Below are 25428 nucleotides of genomic sequence, written 5' to 3'. Positions count from 1 at the left end.
TCTTGTTCATTATTCTTTAGTAAATATTATTCAAAGTTTCTTCACGCTGCATTTATTTGATCGTGAATAAAATCTTACAATGTTTTGATCAGAAGCGTAAAATTGTACTTTTTTTCTCTCTCGTTGAATATCGTAAATATCAGAAAATATACATCGTGTTGATCAGTGGTAACTTTATTACAGTGTAACGTTATACACTTGCCAGGACAAACATTGTAAGACTTATATTACCGTAGCATTCAAATTCAGAGTATTTCAGAAAATTCAAAACAATAAGCGTGAATGAGATTCTCCAATAATGAACAACATGATCTAATGTGATATCTAACGTGCCTATGTCTCTGAAAAACGAGCATTTGGTTAAACACCTCCCACTCTGTTTACTCGTGTTAAAAGGGTGGGTGCACAAACGTGTGGTCCTCTCTCAGTAAGTATCACAGTTTGATTCACTCTCGCTCATACGAGGGCCGACATGGCAGCTGAGCGGAGAAAAGAACCAGGCGTTGTGGTAAATATGCCTAACACTCTGGATTTTGTTCGTTACAGTTGCACCTAAAAGCTTGGCATTTTTGTTGGTGACGTTTTATCCATTCTACTTATTCTTAACTCTACTATGAACTGTATTTTCTATTTTGCCTTTGGTTGTTGATTTAGATTGAAGATGGCTGGGCGGGTTACAGTTTGGAGCTGTTTAATTATCCAGAGCATTACCGGGGCGATCTGGAGTGTGTGTACATCCCTCATGGAGTCATTATGAACAGGTAGGAAAACCGTAAAAAAAATTAGGATTGAATGGAATTAAATATTTGGCCTTTTTTTATGTTGGTTTCTATAAAGTTTAAATTCTGTACTATTCATTGGAATTATCGTTCAGTCTTGCACTATCCCAGCTGCACAATCACATTCCAAGGACATTTGAGTTGATTTACAACTTACCCTATTAGCTTCATGTGACCCTTAAATCTAATTTCTGAAATCACATGACCTCCTCACACACACACACACACACACACACACACACACAGAGTTTGTGACATTGTGATCTAATGTGATTTGTAGGATTGAGTGTCTGGCCAGAGACATTCTTGAAGACATTGGACATGATGATCTGATGGTTCTTTGTGTTCTGAAGGGAGGATACAAGTTCTGTTCTGACCTGGTGGAGTCGATTAAAGCTCAGAGCCGCAGTGCCAACAGAAGACTGACCACCAGAGTAGAGTTCATCCGCTTCAAGAGCTATCTGGTGAGAAAACACAGAATTCAAGTTTTTTTTAGTTCTAAATCTACCACACATCTGTACTAAAAGTTCAGATAAAAACGCACACTTTTTTAATCCCAGAAATGATCAAACTGGATAATAATAATAATAATATACTAACATTTTGTAAACGCTTAGAGTTAAAGTGACCATCATGTAATCAGCAGATGGCGCTCTATAACTGTGTGCATATTATTCAGAAAAGTATGTGCAATTGCTGAAATTGGCATATTGAAATTGATTCATTCATTCAGTACAGCATGTAAGTCAGTACATCAACATCAAACAGGGAATTAAATAGTGTTTTTAATTCATTATTTGATATTTGATATATTCAGAATTGGATTAACCGAATAAATGTACAAAATGCGAGTGCTGTGAGGTAATATTGTAAATGTAAATTTTCAGAGAATGAATGAATGCTCTTTGCATAATATAAGAAACAAAATGACATATGAATGTGTGTTGTGTGTAATATGTGTGTGTGTGTGAGTGTACATGTGTGTGTGTGTGTGTGTGTGTGTGTGTGTGTGTGTGTGTGTGTGTGTGTGTGTGTGTGTGTGTGTGTGTGTGTGTGTGTGTGTGTGTGTGTGTGTGTGTGTGTGTGTGTGTGTGTGTGTGTGTGTGTGTGTGTGTGTGTGTGTGTGTGTGTGTGTGTGTGTGTGTGTGTGTGTGTGTGAGTGTGTGTGTGTCTGTGTGTGTGTGTCTGTGTGTGAGTGTGTGTGTATGTGTGTGTGTGATTTTTTTTTGTGCAGACCACTAAACTAAACAAAACTAAACTAAAGCATTTAAAATCAGAATAAGAGCACAAATACAAAAGGCTAAATCAGAAAATGCATCTAAAAAAGCAACAAAATAATAAATGCTTTTATCTGAGAGCTCATAGACCGTTCCCTTTGATGAAGTGGTTCAAAATGACTTGCTCATTAAATGTTCTTATTTCAGATGTTTGTATATTACAAACCCTTTGCTATATTAAAGATATATATCCTGATTAGCCAGCAGGTGGCGCTGTTTGCGCAGTTTAGTCCAATGGGATGCCCTTGTCTGTGTAGAACTGAAACACACAAAGATAATCCACTCTGAGGATACAGTAAAGGTCAAATCGTTCTGTCATGCCTGGGTGGGTCTTCAAAGTCGGGGTGATTTACTCATGGGCCCCTGAGGAGCCTCTAGTCCATCAGCCAGTGGCTCCACTTCCTGTTTGAACACAATCGACCCAGAACGTTCATCTCAAGCACAGAAGAGCCACTTCACCCTTTCACAGAAGATCAACTTGACCCTGAGAAGAGGATGCAACCCAATTGTCTCATCAGACAAAAGCAGCTTCTGTCGGGCGTACAGCAGTGGATTGTGTCCGCATGTGTTCATGTGTCTAGAGACGGTAAGATCAGATGTGCCGACAGGGCCACATCCATCGTCCATCTCTGTGTTTTACAGAATGACCAGTCCACTGAAGATATGCACATCATTGGACCAGATGACCTCTCCGTGCTGAAAGGAAAGGTATTGTACCATTTTTTTTTTTGAATGTGCTTTATTATCAATGATTAAAGGCATTATTGCTCATGAACAGCCCCTATTAAACACACCAGCATTACAAACATGAATGATACATCAAATCTGATTTTTTTAACAGAGTTGGTAGTACTTTTCTTAGGGTAACTTACTTTTAGATGACAACAATTACGCTAAAATGTACGAAAAGTTCTTTCTTTGAGTTTCATACGCAGAACCTGATTTTGCTGAGTTCTACGTGTTCCTCGATCAACATCTTTGTTGACCCTGGAACAACATTTTGATTAACCAATCAGATTTGAAGAACCATTTTATAGTTTTTGTGAAGTTTAGGCTTACAGTCAGTGGTTGGTGCTCGTACATCAGTGTCGTTCATCTATAATTGTCTCTGATTTTAGGCAGTACTCATGGGTAGGGTTAGGTTTAGGTGTAGAGATATGGTCAAAATTACATTTTTAGATTAAAATGTTTTAAAACAAAAGATGTTGACACAAGAACACATAGAACTTCATATACAGGCGATGTTAAAATGAACAGTACAGTACAAAACCCAGTATATGAAAAAAAGTAAATTTAATTAATGTAAATTAATGGGATGTAAGCCAAAAAAATAAAATTACACTTTTAATTATTATTTTTTTAAATCACCATGCAACATACCTACTATCCAGGTCTTGGAGTACACTAAAAACTGTAGTCCAACATCCTATTAACCACATAGTAATAGTATCCAGCTGGTTAACAGCTATAAGCAAACATTTTGGAAGCAAGACCATTCATAAAAAATGAAAGATCTCATTCAACTTCTCTAAAATTAAATTATTTTGTTGTAATAGTACGATTGCTCTCAGTACAATGTGTGACTCCAGCCTTAATCTGTTCCAACAAGTCATGTGTATAAAACCCCAGAACACATACACACTTTTGTTTCTGGGAATTGTGGAGACTTTCCAAAGACTTTTTAGACTTTTTCTACCCCCTATCTTGAACCAGGGGTTGTTCTAACAGCTGACTTTTAAATGAGAAAGTGCATACAACTTCTAAGACTGAGACTGTTTTTTTTCCTCAAAAACAAACAAACACATCATTGTGTGAAGACTTTTGAGACCTTGTAAAGCTGATACGTTTCTGAACAACCCAGACTATAAAAGCGTCATAGATACCGCAATATCAAGCACCAAAGCTGTTTTGAACATTGATAATAATTCATAATAAGTGTTTCTTGAGCAGCAAATCATATTAGGATGCCTTCTGGAGGATTGTGTGACACTGACGATTCTGGAGTAATTGATCATAGGAAAAAATGTAGTGCATTTACAATATACATAAGTGTTAAACTGTAACGCTGTTTCACATTAATACAAAGAGATAAGAATCAGAAGTGAACTGGATCTTTAGATCCAGTATTTGCTGTAAAATTTTAATTTTAAAAGGGCCAGGGGGAAAAAAGAGGTTCTGTTTCAGAGTAGTTTATCCTGCTCAGAACACATATTATAGCGTAATCATATTACAGATTGCCTAATTATTACCGGTCTGCCTCTGTGTATGATATGGAACCATATTGGTTAATTGGTAGTCTGTGCATCATCATGGCAACAGCGTGGTGTTATAACTCATCCAATTAGTATAACTGATGATTGGTTGCTTAGAGACTTAAGTATCACACTTCTACAGCTTGCCCAAAATAATTGTAGCAGATCCAGACATACAGTAGGTGCGCAAGAAGATACATGACCCATGAAGTTCTTATGACATGAAACAAGGGTTAAAATACCAATAAATGATCCAAATGTCTAAATTAAACTGTTAATGTGGAATTGTAGTAATCATTGTATGTAACTCAAGTCTTATGTAATTTTTCTGATGATATCTGTATTTTTTTTTTTTTTTGGGGTTGTTTAAAATGTTTTGCATTCTCTAAATTCTCTCTCTCTCTCTCTCTTTCTTTCACTGTCTCTCTCTCTCTCTCCTCTCCACACGCCACACAGAATGTCTTGATTGTGGAGGTAAGACTGTGTGTACGTGTGAGTGTGCTTATTCCATGTTTAAAAAGTATGCAGATACATTAAATGCTATTACAACATAGATGAATGTCATATATTTACATACATTTAACTAATATAATACGAATTACATTTAAGGGGGAAAACAATCATTTAAAAAAGCGTATAAGAGAGAAACAAACTGAGGTCGTTACAAATAATTTCCATTTTATACATGTGCAGGGTAGTCTGGGTTGTGTCTGGAAAACAATAGCGTAGAAAGGTATTTTCCTTTCAGATCTGATTTCATATCAGACATTTTCCAGTCTGAAATCACCCGCGTAGATCACTCTATCACACGAGCTGTTGCATTTAATGCGAACAATGCTGTTGATCTTTTTTCCCGTAAACTTTGGGTTTTGTTAATCGTTATAAACTCTCCATAGGAGTCGTGTGCTTTGTTTTAATCCTCTTTTATTTACCGTGTGGTTCATTTGTAAGTTAAACAGTCTTATTGGCTCTGTTATAAAAAGCATCGTATTATAGCGAAACATCGAACTCTTTTGAGGTCAACTGTGAATTTTTCTTGCGTGCTTCACGTGAAGAATGATATTTTTATTGCTTTCAAAATTGCCTTCTATGTGGAGCGCAAGTAGTCACTCGAGCGAACCCACGTGAAATCTGCACCTGCAGAACTCCACAGGAAGACGGAATTCAAACAGCCAGCGTATTAGAACGGAGCTTTTGTCTCATGTATCACTATATATCCATTCCAGTGTAATCGTATATGTATTCATTTCCTCCCAGGCAATAGTGGACACAGGAAAGACCATGAGAGCCCTTCTACAGCACGTGGAGACGTTCCAGCCCAAAATGGTTAAAGTTGCAGGGTGAGAATTACTTTAAAACACTGTAAGAGGACGCAAGGCTAGAGAGGCATACTGTGACATTTTCGTCATTCTCAATGAGATCTAATAGAGGTTAAGGGTTTTTCGTTAGCAGTGTTAATGCGTTCCTGTGTCTCCTCACTCAGGCTGCTGGTGAAGAGGGTTCCTCACGGAGCAGCAGAGCTCCCAGATTGTGAGTAATCAAGGGTGCTCAAATACTACTTCTGGCCTGCAGAAATAAGTCATAAAGAATCACAATATCACACCATGGACCATCTGGTTATTTATGTTTTTCTGCAGATGTTGGATTTGTCATTCCTAATCATTTTGTGGTGGGTTACGCTCTGGACTACAATGAATACTTCAGAGACCTCAATGTAAGTTCATGTCTATTTTTTTTTTGTGACATTTTAGAAATAAAATGATGCAGTTGTTATTGTTGTTGTTTTGAACATGGTATAATGGGAGTACCCAGTTTTTGATCCATTGCAGAAAGTTAGCTGAAATTAAGATTTATTCGATTTAAATTAAGATGAAAACAACAACCAAAACTGAGGTAAACTGCAGAGAACCTCAAGGCTAGATATTTAAATGAGGAATTAAACAAGACACAGGTGAACATGGAAACAAACACAAGAACAAAACAAGCAGAGAACAGTAGAGTATAAATATATTTCAAAATAAAAGTATCAAGACTCCCTTTTTTTTTTTTTACCAAGAACAGTAGCTTTAACAACAATGAAAACATATCAAGTTTTAATTATTGATCCAATTCTATTTTATATCATCAGCTTATGTCCCACTTTAAATAGTTAATAAAAAAAAATAGCCTGTTTTATTCAGCTACATCCTAGATGTATTCTTAAAGGTTCACGTTCTCTGCATATATCCTAAGTCCTTTGGCATATGACATAATGACAGTGAGAGAAAAGTGCTTATTATGTTGTTATTATGCTCTTTTAAAACAAAGTCTATTTGCTACAGGAGTCATTTAAAAATACCACAGGAACTGTTATTTAGCAGTCCTCTCTTGCACTGTTGTCATTGACTTCATTTAAAATATATTAAAATACAGCACAAAAAACCCTAAAATTATAGCCAGTTAAAAAAGGAGGTTTAAAGCTGCATAAAAAGGCATACCAACCTCAGAGCTTATCATACAACATTATATAAGACATGAATCTCCCAGTCATCTAAACCTGTAGCTTGAATGTCATCACTGAGTGTTGAGGACTTGGTGAACATCCAAATGAAATCTGGCACGCAGCACAGCATTCATCTTTCCTAGAAAACTCTAATCAGCCTCACACATCATGTGTACAAGCCCCTCCTGCGGCTGTAAATGTGATGGAAAACATCTTTCCGTCACTGCAGACAAGCAGAAGCGAACGTATTGCTGCATTATTTCTGTACTTTTATTTATTGCTTGACTCACGTAAGCAATTTCTTCCCCTTCACAGCACATCTGCGTCATCAGTGAGACGGGGAAACAGAAATATAGAATTTGACGAAATTCCTCTTTTCGAGAGGAATGGACATTTATGTTACCAGAACAGACACAAGATTATAGCGTTCTCAAATCAGAGAGCTGATATCTGCAACTGACATGCTAAATTTTGTTTGAAATATTATATAATATATTTTGCATGAATTGGGTCACACCGCAATACTAACATGATATGATGCGGAAATCAGACTTACCGTGTGATATTTTATATGCTGTATACGAACCCAGCTGTTCGTTTTTTGTCCTATTTAAGAGGTATTTGTTTGACAGACCATCCATGCCACTGAAGACATCTCATACTTTTCAAACGTACAAAATGCTGGCTGGTTTGGTGATGACAACTCTTCGGCCAACTTTCAATCTCTTCATTGTTTTTACGAATGTTTGATATTGCAATAGTTCCTTGTTAATAAAAGATATTCAGAGATTTATTGACGTCTTTGCAACAGACAGATATTTTTAATCTGTTGAGGAGACCTTACAGATTGACAGTATAAACGAGTTTTATATTCTTCCATCCATTCCATGGAAACTGAAGTCTATCCCAGCATCTCGGGATTTAAGAAAAAGAACATTTTGAACAGAATGGAAAGGTGTACATTTTTTTTCAGAGACTACAGAAGATTTAATGGTGCTAGAAATAGGACAAGTTCAGAGGTCTTATGGAGTCCATTACTTGACACACCAGAGATGATGAAAACATGAAAGGAACGTATACAATATTGGTGGTTTTAATGTTGAAGATGGTCAGTGAATAAAATGGATAAAACCAGTACAGCTAATGTTACTTAAGGACATCATTAAAGCAAGCAATGCCTTGAGTGCTGATGCCTTCTACAAAGGACACAGAAAATCATGTATTAATGTTTAAAACACAATGACGACAAACAAACAAATAAATAATACATGCCTTCAGCTTTTTTGTTGGGTTCCAGAAAGATGTATTTGCGCACTACAAAGTGGTGCTAAATAAAGAACATGTGAAAAGCCCTGAATAAAGATGATTTATTAGAAATGTCTATTGAAACTTTGGATGGCGCTGCTTTTCCCAGTGTTTTGCCTGGGGTTTGACCTCTTTGTCAATGTACAACCAGACAAAACCAACATCAGGGGTTGATTTGCTTTACAACCTGCTGTGGTTATCTCACATCTCAGACAAGCAATGAATTCAGTGGAAATTTACTGCGCTAATACAGAACTCAAAGCTGATGTTCCCTGAGAATCCTGAAGAAAATCATTTCAGCTCATCTGCTTTGGATCTGCTGTCTTACAGGCAATCCGCTTGAAAAGGCTGGCTCTTGAATTCAATAAGTAAGCAAAGCGGATGCTAACACCTCCAAGGGCGTTAGATAACAGAGCCCAAGGCGACCTTGCAATGATTCTTCCTATATGTGGCATTATATCGGAAACTATGGACTAATCCACAGTCAAAAAATTATTTTTTGAGTCTAGTTATGATATTGTCCTACATGGTTGGTTTAAATTGTAGAGTGAGAGCTGTTTGTGCCTCACACTGAGCTTTCCATGACTCAGTCTGGGCGCCAGCCGGGTACAAATGCCAACAGCCGCCATCTGCCATCAGTTACTGCACCTCATGACTGGAGAATGCAATGCTGCACTAAAAACACAAAACGGTTTATTTCATTAGATCAGTCAGTGGGTCATAACAATGCATGAAGATAGTGCATTATTATTTGTCTTACAAAAGACTGTGAGGCTTATTTGTGTTTAGAGATCCCATTAAATGGTCTGACGAAAGCAATTTTCTGTTGTGTGTTTCCAGTTCAGACAAATTGCAGGCCTGTGTGATTATCTTCTCCTTCTTTTTTAATTTAATGTTTGAGACTAGCTGCGCTTGGTGTGGGATTAAAGAGCATTCCAAAGAAAGACCAGAAGACCCCTCAACATGGAGGGACATCTCACTATTGCCATCTATATACAAAGTCTTTATGAAGCGCCTGCTTTCAAGAATACTACCTCGGCTGGTTGATGCTGGAATTCTGTCCAACAAACAAAACGCTTACACTGAGCCACAAGGCACAAATGAGCTCAAAGCTGCACAAATCTGCTAAGCTTTATATTGTATTCCTTGACTTCAGGGATGCGTTTGGCATATCGCCACATAGAGTCGTGAATGATGCACTGGAAGAGATACAGCTCCCTAAGATCTATGTGGACATAATAAAAGACGTATATCGTGACTACTACCTTAGAGGTGATCTGTGGAAAAGACCTCACCGTAACGGTGCGACTTGAGGTAGGAATCAAAACTGGCTGTCCATGGAGCGCTGTAAACTTTATCATTGCAATAAACCAATGGCTATGCTGATGATGTGGCCGTCGCATCTCAAGCAGAATGGATCTCACTGAAGCATCGCTCTCGCTGTTCTTTTAAAAGTGCAAGCAATATGAGACATTCCCCACCATTCCCCTCTCTGTATGCTTCATGACATCTGGAGTCTGTAGCCCACATTATGAACAGTTGTTCATCACTTAAAGGACTCTATACTGCCAGACATGACAGACCTGTGGACCTCATTGCTGCTCAGATTCCCTGCATGGATGATAAGCAGATCTTTAAACATACTACTGTACAATCTGAATGGTATAATTCACCTGCAAAAGCTTTTTTAGGAATTGCTAATACACCGGATCTCTCAGAATGGCAAAACCTTTACACTATTTGAATAGTTTGACTTGTTTATGAAATACCAGTCATTGATATATATCATAGAGAAACTTGGGTACAAATGTCAACCTATTGTGCTATTGTTCATTAGTCTGGTCCACGTACATAGGCTGGTGATCCGTGGACTTTGCATGGGGGGGTCTATCTAACACAAGGGCCAGACAGTTGGCAAAGTACTGTTCAGTTTCAGCAATTATAAGAAGCATGTTTATTTGGAAAAATACAAAGTTTCCTGCACCCTTAGAACTGTGTAGTCCATAACAATGTGCTGATTTTGTTGGATTATTTAAAATATGTGATTCCTAATGAAATGTGACTTGTAATGTGGAATCAAATAAAGCATATATAACTGTGTAAAACACAGTACGTCAAATAATTGAATATACTGCTCATTAATATATAAGGAATATGTTTTCTTTCTAGATTAGCTGAAAGCTAAGTAGGAAAACATGAAAAAGCAGGCCAGAGAAAAGTGCTGTATGAGTTAGCTCACAGAAACAGTGTGCTTGGACTGGTTTGTAGTTTCGAAAAGGTTTAACGTGCAGCTTTGTGCCGCTACAAAAAAGAAGTCAAATCTCAAGCTCACAATGTACAATGTATCGTGTTGCTTTTCTATACAGGACTACCTTGCAGGCCTCAATATAGGTGTTATGGGCTAAATGCCTCTTATGTAAGTGAAGGACTAACAGAGCGCTCTCAGTTCCAGCTTGAGTATCCAATGTATAGCTACAGATTAGAGACGAGGAAAACCCACCTCTTGTCCTTCTGAATAAAAAGGCATTTTGGGTCTATGTGACAGAACTGACAAAGTCACTCTTTGTTGGCTTGGCTGTGACTCTCTTGCTCTTATCAAACATCAGCACTTAGGAACGGTTAACTTACCCAGCCGATAAACGCTCCACACCTCTGTGGGAACCTTGCAGCCTTTCTCCCAGCAGCCTAAAACAAGATCCGCTGAATGACAGACAAAGAGATGGGTGAGTTTTTCATGCTGGGTCTCTGAGGTACAACATCACCAGAGGAGCGCGGTAAGAAAAAGACCGCGTACAAAAGACACAATAATGAAACACTGCACCTTCACATGTATGCCATGGGACAGAGGATACAATTTCGCTTCTCAATAGGTGGCAATGGCCTGGATTTGTGGGTTGAACTACATGATTTGGGTTGAGGATATATTTCATAAACTTACACTCTATCTTTCCACGAAAGTCAATAATCTCGGGGGATAGACGATTATTGATGAATACATATTACACTAAATGTACATACTGACAACTATTGAGTCTTTAAAGGGAACGTTCACCCAAAAATGAACTTGATGAATGTCCAGTTTCTGTCATTAATTATTAGTTGCAGTGTTAGGGTGTATTTATTTATTTTGCACAGGGTTGCAAAAGGTTTGTTTTTACTTTATGTGCATTATATTGTATATATATACCCCTTTCTCAGTCCTCTCATTGAAAATATTTCTCTCACCATTCAATTTATACATGCATGCGAAGGAAACTATATCTCTTGTAAGACGTACTCCAAATAATTTGTTTTATTTACAACTTCTAAAAATATCTTATTCATTTTTACAGTGTCTATATGAACGCACAGTTGCTTTAAGCGTGAATTGTGAGTTAATTTTGTTTGCAAGATGCATACGAACATCAAACATCAATCAGTTTGAATCATAAACGTATGGAAACACCAGGATTTAAATGTTAGCGCTGTAATGTTATTATTAGTGGTGGGCCATTTGTGCTAAAGCAGCTAATCTAATTACTGCCAGTCGAGCGTGGAGAGCAACAGATGAAAACTTTTATTATTCAGATTATTAATATAATAGTAATAGCATTGTCGCTGTTGTTTTATCAACTAGTATATCTAACCAAATGCTAGTAAGCCCTGTATTGTCTTGGTCAATGGTGCACCAGGCCTTCAAAACAATAGGAGAAAAGCTGCTCTTTGAGATTCAGCAGCCTTTTATTTCAGAATGGGTCACAAGAGTTGTCCTATTGTTCCATATGCATTGTGGTGGAAAGAGGCAAACAAAACACTGCCCTCCATTGCTTTTGTCCTAAAGCTCCACGCTGCATCCATGCTCTATGTCACTATAATGGAGTTTGAGACTGGAAATGTTCTTTAAACCCAAAAAGATTACGTTGGAATGTTAGAAATATTGTTGTAGTATTGCGGGCTGCCATTTTCTCAGAACAGATGCGTATCCAGCTGGTTATGGCAAATGCCTGGTTTTGGAAGGACGCGTGTACACTATGATGGATGCAAAGCTTAGAATATTACTAAAAGTGCGTAATAATTTAATTTCAGGTAAATTCAGCTATAACGTCAGGTTTTGTGTGACTTGTGAAAACATTCTAAACAGCAATACTGCTGCCACCGCTTTGAAGAACTGGATTTGTTTAATCATGATTACATAAAATACTGCCAAGAACAGGCATTTGGAATAAACTCTTGGAAGAGGATCTGATTATTTTTAATTAAACCCAACAGGAAAAAAGGATAATTTGACTGATCGGAAATGTCAATTACTTCAAAAAAAAAAAAAAAAACTTTGCAAGAGAACAAAATGTTTACAGCTTGATCTCGATAATATCTCTAAAATATTTACTGCTGGCGGTAGAACGTCATAACACAATTCAAAATCAGGCTTTAAAAACGGGTTTCTGAGCTGCTAGTGAATTACACAAGCACTCACAATCCGCATTAATAAATAGTGACTGTAAGTAATTGAGTAGAGAATACATACGCATGTGCCTCTTATGTAAGAAGAAATCCTGTTGGTTGAAGTCGACAGGGGTATTTGAATATCGCATCCTATTGGAGAACAGGCCGGCGGGCAGACAGAGGGGGAGGGGCTCCGGAGTGACTGAAAGCCAGTCAATGTAGCAAATGTATTTAGCTTCGGGAAATCCGAGTCTTTAAGCTAGTCGGTTCGTTCGAACGATTCGTGAGCTGACTCAAACGAACCGACTCACCAATTCATAAACGTCTCCGAGAGACTTTATTTATTATTTTTATTTTAAAAATTGCTTCTGCTTTTAGCAGGCTTTTAGTTAGGTACGATTAATGATTATTACATACAATGTTACGGTTGTGTCAAGCACTGTTCTGTTCATGTCAACCCCTGGAAATCTTACTTCGGAAGGTCTAGTTTTCATTAATTGTTACATTGTTAGGCTTCTGTTGTAAATTCACAGCACGACATCCTCAAACAGGATTTATTATTATTATTATTATTATTATTATTATTATTATTATTAATGTTTTGTGCGTGTTGGCCGAAACCAAGTTACAGTTTGGTTGCAGTAATCTGTGACTAAAAATATGTTCAAATGAATCAAAAAAGGAACCGATTCAAAAGAACGACTCGCTCGCGAATCGGACATAGTAGCTGTCGCGCCGCCAACTGGAAGTACTGAGATCAAACTGTTGGCGTGCAATTCGTTGATCCATACGTGCGCTGCGTTTTAAACGCTAGTCTTTCTCCGCGTCCGCATGAGCTAGATTCTGTGATTTCTGTGTGTGTTTTTCTTTCACTATGAAGGTGTCCAGTTGGCTACGGAGTACTGTGAATAATCGTTGGTCTATATATTGAAAATCGATTGCAACGCATCGGTTATTTGGATATTAATCGCGTTTGGCAGAGAAACGATGCATTATGATTCATGGTCATCTAATAACTGGAACAGGTAGGTGTTTTGCCGACCCTCTCTCTCATACTATTGTTAGATATTGTTGCCATGTCAGAAATAAAGGAAACATACAGGGAAGCGAAGATGATGGTTAGATGAGCGGGTGGCATTCAGATCGAGATAATGGTTTGATAATTGTTTACCGCCCTCAGTAATAATCAATGATAGTAAACACTCCTTGTTGTTAAACATCCTGCATGCATTCAAACGGCTGATTTTCAGCTCATGACAGCGCTTGGTGTTAAATCGGGACTAGCTCTGGTTTAGAAATGTCTCTCAAATACCACGGATCGCGCCATAGAAACACATGGTGTGCAGAGAACTGGACTCGAAATGAAAAATGGTAGGGCAGTGTGTCAGATGAAGCTCGGGTCGGTACACCGAGGCTTTCTGAGCAGGTCAAATAATAATTCTGTTTACATTTCTAAACAATATAGTCTGACGTTACCTGAATATCAGAACATTGCGTATTTTTACTCGGGTTTTGTTTACAATGCTGTACAGTGTGTAGTTTTCTACTACTTTATTGTGATATCCTGCTTTATGGTTTACCTCATTCTATACTCCAGTCTATATTTATCTTTATTTGACCTATTAATAAGCATGTGAAGAGCTTTGAAGACTAAGAGAACAAAAGTAAACTCTCTACTCCAAAAATTCCTCTGAATATTAATATTACAAGCGCTGAACTCTTCTGCAGATCTATACACATTTTGGGGACGCCTGTTGGTAACTATTGACAGGAGTAGACCTCCTGTCTAAGAGGGGGCTTGTTTTTATCCCTGTCCCACATTGTCTCCTCTTCAGTAACCTTTCTTTGGTCGTAGGATCTTACAGTGGACGGGCATGAAGAGATCGGACGGTGTGGATTAGATAATTGGGAATATATATATCGCTTTGATTTCTCTCATCTCAATGTTGGGCTCCAGAGGACCTCTGCCTTTGTGCTCTGAAATGAAATAATGGCAACGCATTGGGCTGCACCAAAGCACCAAGATGAGAAGAACAATCCAGCCGGGTCGCCGGTTTTCGAGGTAAATTATTTTGTTGCTTTAAGAGAAACGTGAAAGGGCAATTAAAAGGACGTATTAAGGCCAGCACCATCTAAACCTCATGACAGAAAGAGCGCTTCAGTCAGACACCCTTGTAGTGCAGGAGGGACATCCATAAACTCAAGAGGATGATTAGAATTTGTATTGACTTATGTTTTTCTTTTATTTGCATGTTAATATTGTATTGATTATGATATGTATAAATCTTACAAAAATAAAATAAAAATAAATAAATAAATAAATATATATATATATATATATATATATATATATATATATATATATATATATATATATATATATATTATTATATATATTTTTTCATGAAAAAAAGGTTTATTAATCGCAGCGCAGAATGTTTGGCTATTTTAAAAATGCACTCATGGGAAACAGAGCTGTGCATTGGTCGCGTTTTTTGGGCTTTTTTTTTAATGTTCCGCCCAAAGTGTATATAGACAATTCAAAATGAAAGTAGATCCTTTTACTAATGTGTATTATTATACTTGGAATGTAAACCTGGCAGCTGAAGAACGTAGAAGAGGCGGTCGTAATATCACAAATAACGTGAGTTTTAACCAGAGCTTACAAGTTAAGGCTTAGTACAGAGCAGAAATAAATAACAAAGCAACCAATATAGATTATAATAAACACACGATTACGATGGGAAATGGTTTGTATGTGATTTTCTTGAGATTTGGATATTTTCATGACAATATGTGTACATATGCTAATTTGCACAGCGATACAAAAGACTATAAGCAGCATATTTTAACAACAGTAAACAACCAAAATCCACGTGATTGCAAAAGGAAGTTATTATAATCGCTCGATGGTGATTAAAGTAAGTTTTGAGCAAAAGTGTATTATAATTTTCATAAATTGTTGATAAAATGATGCTAATGTTAGCTCTAATGCACCTGCAGTTCTTAATAATGCATTTTGTCATAACACCGCATGTAAGGTCACAAGAAGATATTTTGTTGTATTTATTTAGAAATAGTTTTGATAATAGTTGGGTTATAGTTTACTGGTATTGAATCGTTGTGGCTTGGTAAAGGCTGATAAATGGCTGAAAAAAACAAGAATATGATAAAGATTATGTCTCATAACTTTCTTTATTTCAGTACATTTACAGGTAAAGTCTAGTATTTTAAGTTAATTTGAATCGATCTACATGTCTCTGATATCAAAAATGATTTATACTGTGAGAAAATGTAAGTTCTTTTCAGTAAAATAGAATTTTAGAGATGGAGAACACATGGCGTGGTATTATCTTGCTAGAAGCAGCCGGTGAGTGTTTACACTGAGACGGCAATCATTAAATGAAGTAGCCTGTTTATTTTATTTGGCAAGCAAAGCCCTTACTTATCTAATCTCAGTAATGCTGTATGGCTGCCAATGCATAATGTCACTCTTCAGAATACTAGAGCAACGTTGGATTTCGCGTGTCCACTCTGACATGCGGCGTTACATCATCACCGAGAACATAACGGCGTGCTGCAAACGCATGCTTGGATTAACCTATCAGTAATGGCAATAGCAGAGCGTGTGCGTAATCTTCTTAGTAGGCTCAGGGTCTTTGGGTACAGAAGGTTGGTGGGCAAAGCAGTTTGCAAACACATCAACAGATCACTTACTGTGCGTCCAGAGGGATTCAGTATCGAAATGCTATGTTTATTTCTTGAACGCAGCCGGTTCTCGAAAGAAACGGTTTATTGTGAAGGAACAGAATGTTACTCTGAGGGATCAGTGCGTTATATCAGAAGTGCAATGCGTTATTTGGAAGTAACAGTGCGTTGTTTTGAAGGAATGTGCATTACTTTAAAAGAGCAGTACTTTTTTTTGCACGTTATATTTTGTGTGGATTCAGCTGTTCGATAAAAGCATCACAGATGAGGTCTGAAGTTTAAAACAGCATGCTCATTTGAATAATATCTTCTTAACTCTTCAACAACACGAAGGTCATATTCACACAGGATGTGCTCTTGCGTTAAGCTGTCGTGCATTTCCATTTAAAGCGTGTAGCCTGTTCTAGATGGAGTTGTTTGAGCGGTTGGCGTTCAAGAAACATGGTGCTAAAGGCTAAATGTGCATACATGTTTGCATTTCTATATCTTCTTTGTGTGATTTTCATTACACTACCCTGTGTGTCACATTTTTAAATGCGAAAACGCTCCCTCTGAATCACTGATCTTGATTCTGTGGCATAATTTCGGGGCCCTGGTTGCGCCTCACTGCTACCTAGTTATAAAGTTAAACAGTAACTGAAGTTCTCAGCAGGTGCCTGAAAAGTCCCCTGCAGACTCATAAAAAAAGCTTTTATCCACACCATTAAATAATGCCTTCTTGAGTTAACAGCGTTTGAGCTTCAGTAAGCATCATTATACCATCAGTACACTATGCTGCAGTTAGTACAGTAAAATTTGTTATATTTGTGTTTTATACAGCCGGTAGCTCTGTATCGAAAACTAGTGAGCTGCCTACATAGCCAGCTGACGTCCTAACTCTCCCTTATGCAAACTCATAGCTGATACAATCAAACTCTCTACACAGGCCTCATACCTCTCTACACACATCTACTCCTGTAGATATGCAGAATTGATTGCGAATTAATAGAATTAGATTTTGTCTTAAAAGGAAGCAAAATGACCTTTCCTACTTTCAATTGGCAAAGAATCTACGTTGTCTTGGTAGGCAACCTACTAGGAGAAAATTAAATGCTGTGACGTTATGTCTGTTTAGTCATTGTATATAGTGCCACTGGCAAATCTTAACATTTCAGTGTGTAATTGCATTGTTTATATGCATGAAAGAGTGATGCGAACCAATATCTACATTTGGTGTCCCTCATGGTTAATTGTTGGGTCCAACTGTGTTCACGCCTGTGATGGAGCTTGTTTAATTCATTATCGCCCCGGAGTCCTCCACTTCCTGTTTAACATGAGTGAAACCAGTGTTCGACTTTAATAACATCACTCCCAAGACACACATAAAGATTAGGGAATGTATAGTATGCATCAGTACCTTAGTCATGGAGCTTTCCGTAAGTCCTTCTTTGTAGAGCATGGACAGGTGCAGGACTGTACCTGACCTGGTCTCTCTTGACACTTATTAGATGCCCCCAGGGGTTTATTGTGCTCGGTGGTCTCAGGTGGGACCGTTATTCTGTCCCATCTAGTTCTCCATGTCTAATGAGGGCGTCTCTCCCTGTCTGCCTCTCTCTCTCTTTGTGTCTACCTCTCTCGGTCGCCCTGCCCCCTGTGAGGACGCCATCGCCATGGAGGGTAATTAAAGGCCAGCTGCTCTTTGCTTTTACACCTCCACTCTCTCTCCCACACACACATATACTCTGGTGTTTCCCAGATGAGGTCACCTTGTGGAGGCTTTGAATTCTGTGTCTCTTGTAAAACTGACAGTTCAAAAGTTTAGGGTCTGTAAGTTTTTTTTTTGTTGTTGTTGTTGTTGAGAGAAGTCTTTGCATTTATTTGATCAAAATAGTAATACTGTAAATGTTTTTAAATACAATTACAATTTTTTTTATGTATTTTAAAATGTAATTTTGTGATCGCAAAGCTAGAATTTCTCCTGTTACTCTAGTCTTCTGTGTTACAGGATACTTCAGAAATAGTGGTAAAATAGATACATTTCTTATTCTTATAAATGTTAAAAATAATATATATGAGAAATTATATATGAATAGAAAATATATGAATGAGAAATTATATATATATATATATATATATATATATATATATATATATATATATATATATATATATATATATATATATATATATATATATATATATATATATATATATATATATATATATATATATATATACACATATATATATATATATATATATATATATATACTGTGTATATATATATATATATATATATATATATATATATTATATAATTTCTCATTCAATATCCTACTTCATTCAAAAATGCTGTACATCATATTACAGACTCGACTTTAAAGCATATCTGTGAATTGTTTTCTCAAATCATTAAGTGACTGAGCTTCATGCTTTCGTAGATGTTGTGGAGACGCCCTTAACAAACTCTCCTTTTAGATCCGACCGATGTCTCATTGAATCCAAAAGACCAAACCATAATCCACTGTTGACAGGGCTATTTCTGTGTGCCATCTCGCATCCGAGCTTTGAGTTGCTACTTCAGCCCATCACTCCGCTCACCCGTTTGCATATGTATTGATTTCTGTTGTCTGTTCCAAAAAGCAGGCTGTGAGAGTGTTACATGCTGGCTCTCGTTATGTGCCTGTTTGTGGATTCACCCCTGTGTTCACAATAGTCTGTTCCTCTCATGTGAATGTGTTTCTGTCTGTGTGCTTGCCTTTGGCTTGCCCTTCTTTCTAACATATTTGGGAAAAGGCCTGTTCGATGCTATGCACAAAATGGTTTGACACTGATATATGGATTGACTAATTTATTCGCCTTACGTTTAGTTTAAGAACCTGGTTTGAATGAATTATGCAAATTAGGCAATGCAGAGCTATGTCTTTTCTGCCGTTGGGGTTTGGTTTCTCTGCCGGCCTTCATTGGTCAACTGGCTTCATATCTGCATCTTCGACCAGCGTGGAAATGTCTTGGTGGTCCAGTCTGGTTTATTCATTAGGGATTTAGGTGCAATAAGATTTGAAATCTCTAATGCAATAGATTTTCATAAAACCAAGTGATCCAGTTCCTGACCTGAAACCACTCTAGAGATGGACATTTCTCTCTATAAACCTCTCAGAGCTCTAGCCTTCCTTTGGGAAACATCAGAAGTGTCTTGTTTAAGGGTTCCCCCGTGTTTAACAGATTCCAGGTTATCATCATTCAATCAAACCTTTGGTTTGCTGGGTGTTGAGTTTAAGAATCATAAATAGGATAATTGTGAACACCCGATTAATCTGGAATCCCAACCACTGTAGGTTGAAATCATAATGGATTAACATGCTGTACTGCAATAGAGCTCCATATTTTAATGTTACATTGAGTAGACAAAGATAAAAAACAGCCATCAGAGGGACGTTTGTTGTGTTAGTCTGTAGTCAGGGAGAGATTAATGATCTGGTATAATTTACTCCAGTCTAAATCACCACTCTTTCTCATTAACACTGGGTGGATGGGCAGAGTGAGCATGTTTCTCAGTGGGAATAGTGTACATTGAGGTATTGCTGGTCTATATTACACATGCCCAGAGCACATCTGTGTTAAGATCCTGTCACGTGCTCCATCTGCAGTGGTTCAAATACATGGCTCATACTGTCACACAGACTGTGACTCATACAGCAGGTCATATTATTATAAGCTTAGCCCTTTAAAAATAGCATACATTTAGTTATGTTTTAATTATTTTACAAGAGGATCAATAACTAATAATTATTATGGTATACTGTAAAGTATGTACTGAGAACATTTAACATTAATTTTTACAATGCATCAGCTTAAATAGGCTTGACCTGTGTAATTAAGTAATTCTGTCTTCCTCCTCTTCAGTTGGTAGAGGTAACTTAACCAACACTATGAATGAAGAGACTCCGGTTAGCTATATTTGTTTCCCTACTCAAAATCTATGGAATGCTTTCTGTTGCAATGAGACTTCCTTTCACCGATGCCACATTCCTCTGTCACTTTCATTTTCATGCGTTTTCATTTGGCCAGCTGAATTTAACTGTGATAGCATCTGAATTCTCTGCATAGCTTATCATTCATGTCCTGACCACAGCCGTCACCGTACATTAAAACTGCTTGTTTCACACACAGTTTTTGTCGAATCATTACCAGATTATTTTGTTATTTTGTTCAGTCACTTTTTGTGTTTGTATCTACATCTGCATGGACACTTTCAGACTGAAGTTGGAAAGCTCAGTCGTTCCTGTTAGTTAAATGAACTTTGACTGCGTTTTTGTCAAGAAGTACACGTTGTTCATAAGATTAGTGCCTGAATTAGGGCTGGGGTCAGACTTGAACTAATTTTAGAGGTTACTAATGCTTTAAGGTTAGGGTTGGGAGTAGTCTCGGCCTCAGAACACATGCCTAGTTGCATACAGTGTGTTCATCTAGTGTTGGTAGCATGCATGTGACCAAAAGGACAACAGCTAATTGAATATGCTGGTTCCAGTCTGTGCAATCTCTGTGAGTCAGGCCCAGCAGTCTACCTATAAGCAAAGATTGTGTATAAAAGATTCTGGGTTGGACCAGTGAGTGATTGGGGAGTTAATTTACTAGATCTTTTCCATTCCATTCCATTCACCAGACATATGAACGGAAGTCTTAAGGGTTAAGCTAGGACTGTTTGTTTGACAAACAATATTGTGCTAGTACCATCAAAAATGTGTCATGTATCACTTACTGCAGATAACCAAAAATGTTCCATACTGGTAACCGCTTCAGTTAAGCCAGTGTGGCATAATGTTTTTCAGGACACATTAATACCTGTATCTCATCAAATGAATTGTTTTCCGTCTGAACTCAAGTGTCATGTGATAAGTTTGTGTCACATCAGCCAGTGCCTGAATGGCACATGACTATTTTCTTTTGGAGATTTAGCAGCCCATCATTGATTTGTTCTTTTGATATGTGTGAAGTGACAGAGCGAGAGCTTCACAACCAGTATTGATTTCATCTGATTGGCCCCTGGGCTGGTTGAAAAGGGTCAGAATATTAGGTTGTGGACCCTGGACTTATCCATTCACTGTAAAGGGGGAGATTCACAGTTCATTAATGAAAGAGGGTCGATCTATTGGTCTTTTTAGGGATCTGGCAATGATTTGTAATACCATGAGATTGGAAATGACTGTGTTTAGTTACTTGATTGTTCCTCTGCCTGTTATATCACCTCCAAGAAGGTTGCAACACTTTGGGGTATGCTTTAATATTTATGCTGGTTTTCGCAGGGCCTAGAGGAAACACCGTACCCAAGGGATGGAGGTTTTTGAGTGTACTAGAACGATGTGTTTCTCCAGCGTGTGTTTATACAGCACTACGGATGAGGCCCTGGTGTTCCAAGTCTGCACATTGGGAGTTTGGCCCAACTGACCTGCACAACACGAGTGTGTATATAGCCCTGACCTGCCCTGAGATCCTTCATGTGTGGCTTCATCAATCTGCTCCACATCTTCATGTAATCTCCCCCATCTACGCTTTGAATTTCATGTTGCTGCAGCCTTTTATTGCAATCCAGCATAAATCTTATGCAGAGCCAAGAATAACCTAACACAGTTGTCGGTCTCTGGTGCATTGCTCTAGTTTAAATCGCTCAGGTTTGACCTAGCATCCCAAAGCTTCTTAAAAAAAAAGCCCTCTCCATGGTAGTGCCTGTCAACTGAACCTGTCCTTCTAAACAGCATCTAATCAGCACTCTTCATTTCGCTTAGACTCTGATGTGGTTCTGGCTGCCAACTCTCTCTGTCTGATTGACAGTTGGCATTTGGATGTTATTAAAATTGCATGTGTGGAACCAATCTGCTGACAGTTGGATTCCTTTTGTGGTCGGTGCATTTCTGAGCCAAGATCTGTGAAATCCAGCCAGATTCACCTTGGGACTGCTCTGCTATACCAGTACTTTGGATATAAAAGATAAAATGTTTACAGTATCATTGAATATCAGATGTGTCAGATGTGTAATGCCCCTCAATCCTAGCATTTTGCAAGCATGTGTTTATAAAAGAAGCAGCATACTCAAGATTAATACAAGATAAAGTAACTACTGTAGATGTACTCATTATAAGAAAAATGTGAGCGGTCTTTGGCTATATAATACTTCCTGCCATGATGCAAAGGTGCATGTGCTAAAGGCAAGAGTGTCCAGTCATGCTCCTGAAAGGCCAACCCCAGTTAAATATACCTGCTTACTAGAGATTTCAAACTAGTTAGTTAGGGTAAGTTGGAGCTAAACTTTCCAGGACACTGACCATCCAAGAGCTGCGCTCGGGGTGTCCTGATTGGTTGTTAGTGCTTTGCTAGATTATTTGGTTTTACCTTTGCCACAGAATTGCTAGCTGGTTGCAATGTTTTTTTGGGTGGACCCACTGGATCTCTCCTTCTAAATCTAAGTTTTGCTATATGTTTAAATCCCTAATCCTGAATACCGTATAGGTATTAATTATAGTGAAGCTTGCTTTAGCAACCATTTGCAAACCATGAATATTAAAATTGAGTAACACGTGTTGTACGCAGTTCAGCCCACACCGTACTGAAAGCATCTTCGCACACTTGCCGTAGTCCCGTGACATGTTTAATGACGCAAATCTCCTGTTTTGTTTCAACCCCATTCTTCTGTTTCTGCAATGCGTGTGAGGATTGCAGTGTTTCTTTAAAGCAGTAGGGAATTTAGAGTTCTCCAGAATGTGATTTGTGTTTTGCAGTCCCGTCTCTCCCATCCAGGGGTTAAGCCTGCTGCAGCAGTGCTACCTGACTCAGCACTGCGAGAAGACGAACAGATGGAGTGATCGAGTCGTTGAGCGAAGAGGGAGAGACTGATTACTCTTAAATACTAAGCACCAGAGGGGAAACAAGCCTCCTTCCTGGTGTCATCACCTTCCTCTTATTTGGAGACGTCTTGGTGGATTTCTTGTATTTTGGTGTTCGTATACATTATTAATCCGGCACTAATGAGCTGTGGAAAGGATGCAGTTAGCTGATGGAGTGCCTGCTGGGCACACAGATGGGATCAGACGCGACGCTCTCACTTCCTCACGCCCCCCATCACCTTTGTGCCAGGAGCAGGCTCCAAGGGATCAACCGGAGAGCACGGTGATAAAAGATCTTGGGGCACAGGTGGGCACGGGGGTACCGTCAGGACTAATGACATGGCTCATCTAAGAGTTCTGGACTGCATGGTCAGCCACAAATGGAGTCGGATATGTGACCTTTACTGTGCGTTTAATAGCCAGGTCTGTGCAGCTTTTCTCTACTGCAGTGTGCATGAAATAAATTTTCGCGTGCATGTCTTTTTAAAATGCACAGTATCTGCCATCAAAGAGTCGCATTGTTCTACAGATATTCATAGTTCCTTGTTCTGACCCTGGCAGCCCTCTCTGTGTCTTATCTCATGGAAATGCTTGTCTGATACCAAGAATAACTTGGTGTATTCCTGCAGTGTGGGAATGCAGAACTCTTTGCATGGGGATGTCTGATTTCACAGAACACTCGTGACTGGTCCGTGGTGTTTTGCAGGTTTTATTTTTAAATATTAGAATGTTTATCTTCCATTTTGGTGAATGCTTTTATCATGTGCACTTGGTAGAGTAGGTTCAACGCCTAAAGAAACTGAAATATTAAGCTAGTACAATGGCTGTCATCGGTGTGTTTTCAGTTAGGCTACATTTAAAGAAAGAAAATCAGCGATCTGTATAAAGCATAAATACATTCACTACTCTGTGACTCTTGTATTTTGCATGTTTATTATTTTGATATGTTGTGTAATGTGAGTTAAAACAATCACATTTATAGTTTGATTTTGATAAAGGGGTACTTGGGGAAACCTCATACAACTATTGTTTTAGTGTTGCATGTCTTGATGCACATTAAACTAGAAGACTAATATAAATGGGCGTTATATATTTGCACACCGTATAAAAATAGCTTAGTAGTATGAGCTTTTTAATATAAAATGTGCCATTTGGTACAGTCCTTGCATGCACTTGTCTGCTGTAAGTGTGCAGATGAAATATGAGACTACTTATGTGACGCTTAATGTATTATCTTAGTAATTATAATCAGTAGCAATGCTTTTCACATTCCTAAAAAGCAGCGCTTTATCATTCAGTACTGACATATAAAAAATGGCTGGTATTATACACATTTTATATTTCAGTCTCTTCTTTGGTACTAGTGAAACACAAAACCCTAGCATACAGCTGGTGCAGCTTTCTTGTCTGTGTGTGTGCGCATATATCTCTGGCTTCTTTTCAAAGTTCATTTGGCACGCAACTCATAGACAGACAAGTGAGAGACTGTAATCATTGTCCAGCTCCGTCTTACTGTGTGATGTGAGACACGGGTCGTGCTGTGTCGGCTCTAGCTTAGCAGTGCCTTCTTGCTTGCCCCTTGAACTAATTTAATTTTAGCTCTGCTGAAACGGTTTGCAAGCACGCAGGACTGACGGGCCTCTGTTTGGAGCCGTGAACGCAGCCTTTGTGCTAAATCCTGTGGTATGATATTCAGTATTCACACTCCAGCACCTGGTCATCTGGTGGAAAAAATGACCGTCCCACGCTGAGTAAATCCTTAACCTTCCAGAAGGGCCAAAATCTGTTAGAAGAGTGTCCCGTTGTGTTGTTTTTGTCTTAACTCAGTTCATTGTGGTTAAATGAGCATGTCTGCTAGTCTCATCATTTACGACGGCCGATCGCATCCCTCATAAAGCGTATTAATAATTCATAGCGATCCAGCAGAGAAGATCCCAATTATATTGGTCTTTGGGAGCATCTGTGGAGGCCCAGGGGACTCTAATTGGCCCACCTGCTCCGCTGAGGGTGAGGGGCTCCGGCTCTTTGTGTGACTGCGGCCCCAGCTCACGCTCGCATCACACCCGCCCTGACAATACACCCTGGAGAAATGTATAGAGCATGTGAAGAGGATCTGAAGGGAATTAAAGCATTAGAGAAAGACTCCAGACTGAGCTGGTTTACTTTCACTGGGGCTGTATGTCTGTACTAATGATACCGCCTGTGGGCTTCACCTTCTGTACTTCTGAGATCAGTCTTGCTTCTGGCTTCTGTCCCATTCACAGACCGTCTGATGCCCATTGCACGCAGTACTAGGGAATAGCTAACTAAGAATAGCAATGCTACTAATCTAACTGCATTTCT

General features: G+C 38.4%; 2 protein-coding genes across 3 annotated transcripts in view; both read left to right on the top strand.

Annotated features, from left to right (window-relative positions):
* The first annotated feature begins 91 nt into the window (after window positions 1-91).
* On the top strand, window positions 92-10067 carry prtfdc1a (phosphoribosyl transferase domain containing 1a). The gene is made up of 9 exons (XM_043226518.1): window positions 92-508; window positions 655-761; window positions 1060-1243; window positions 2699-2764; window positions 4765-4782; window positions 5566-5648; window positions 5792-5838; window positions 5946-6022; window positions 7106-10067. Exons 1-9 carry the CDS (start codon window positions 473-475, stop codon window positions 7151-7153), a joined length of 666 nt encoding a protein of 221 aa, XP_043082453.1. The 5' UTR covers window positions 92-472; the 3' UTR covers window positions 7154-10067.
* A 3220-nt stretch (window positions 10068-13287) lies between these two features.
* Window positions 13288-25428, top strand: part of LOC122329874 (rho GTPase-activating protein 21) — a 78169-nt gene continuing 66028 nt past the window's right edge. Inside the window, exons 1-2 of one of the 2 annotated variants that reach the window (XM_043226508.1) lie at window positions 13288-13542; window positions 14373-14579. In XM_043226508.1, coding sequence (XP_043082443.1) covers window positions 14508-14579 — 72 coding nt within the window. In that variant the 5' untranslated portion in view covers window positions 13288-13542; window positions 14373-14507. Of the gene's footprint in view, window positions 13543-14372; window positions 14580-23040; window positions 23509-25428 lie in introns of those variants that run through there. The other variant, XM_043226507.1, reaches the window with a different exon arrangement.

Source organism: Puntigrus tetrazona, chromosome 24, assembly GCF_018831695.1.
Source record: "Puntigrus tetrazona isolate hp1 chromosome 24, ASM1883169v1, whole genome shotgun sequence".
Taxonomy (NCBI): domain Eukaryota; kingdom Metazoa; phylum Chordata; class Actinopteri; order Cypriniformes; family Cyprinidae; genus Puntigrus; species Puntigrus tetrazona.
This window is presented reverse-complemented; position numbering and strand designations above follow the sequence as displayed.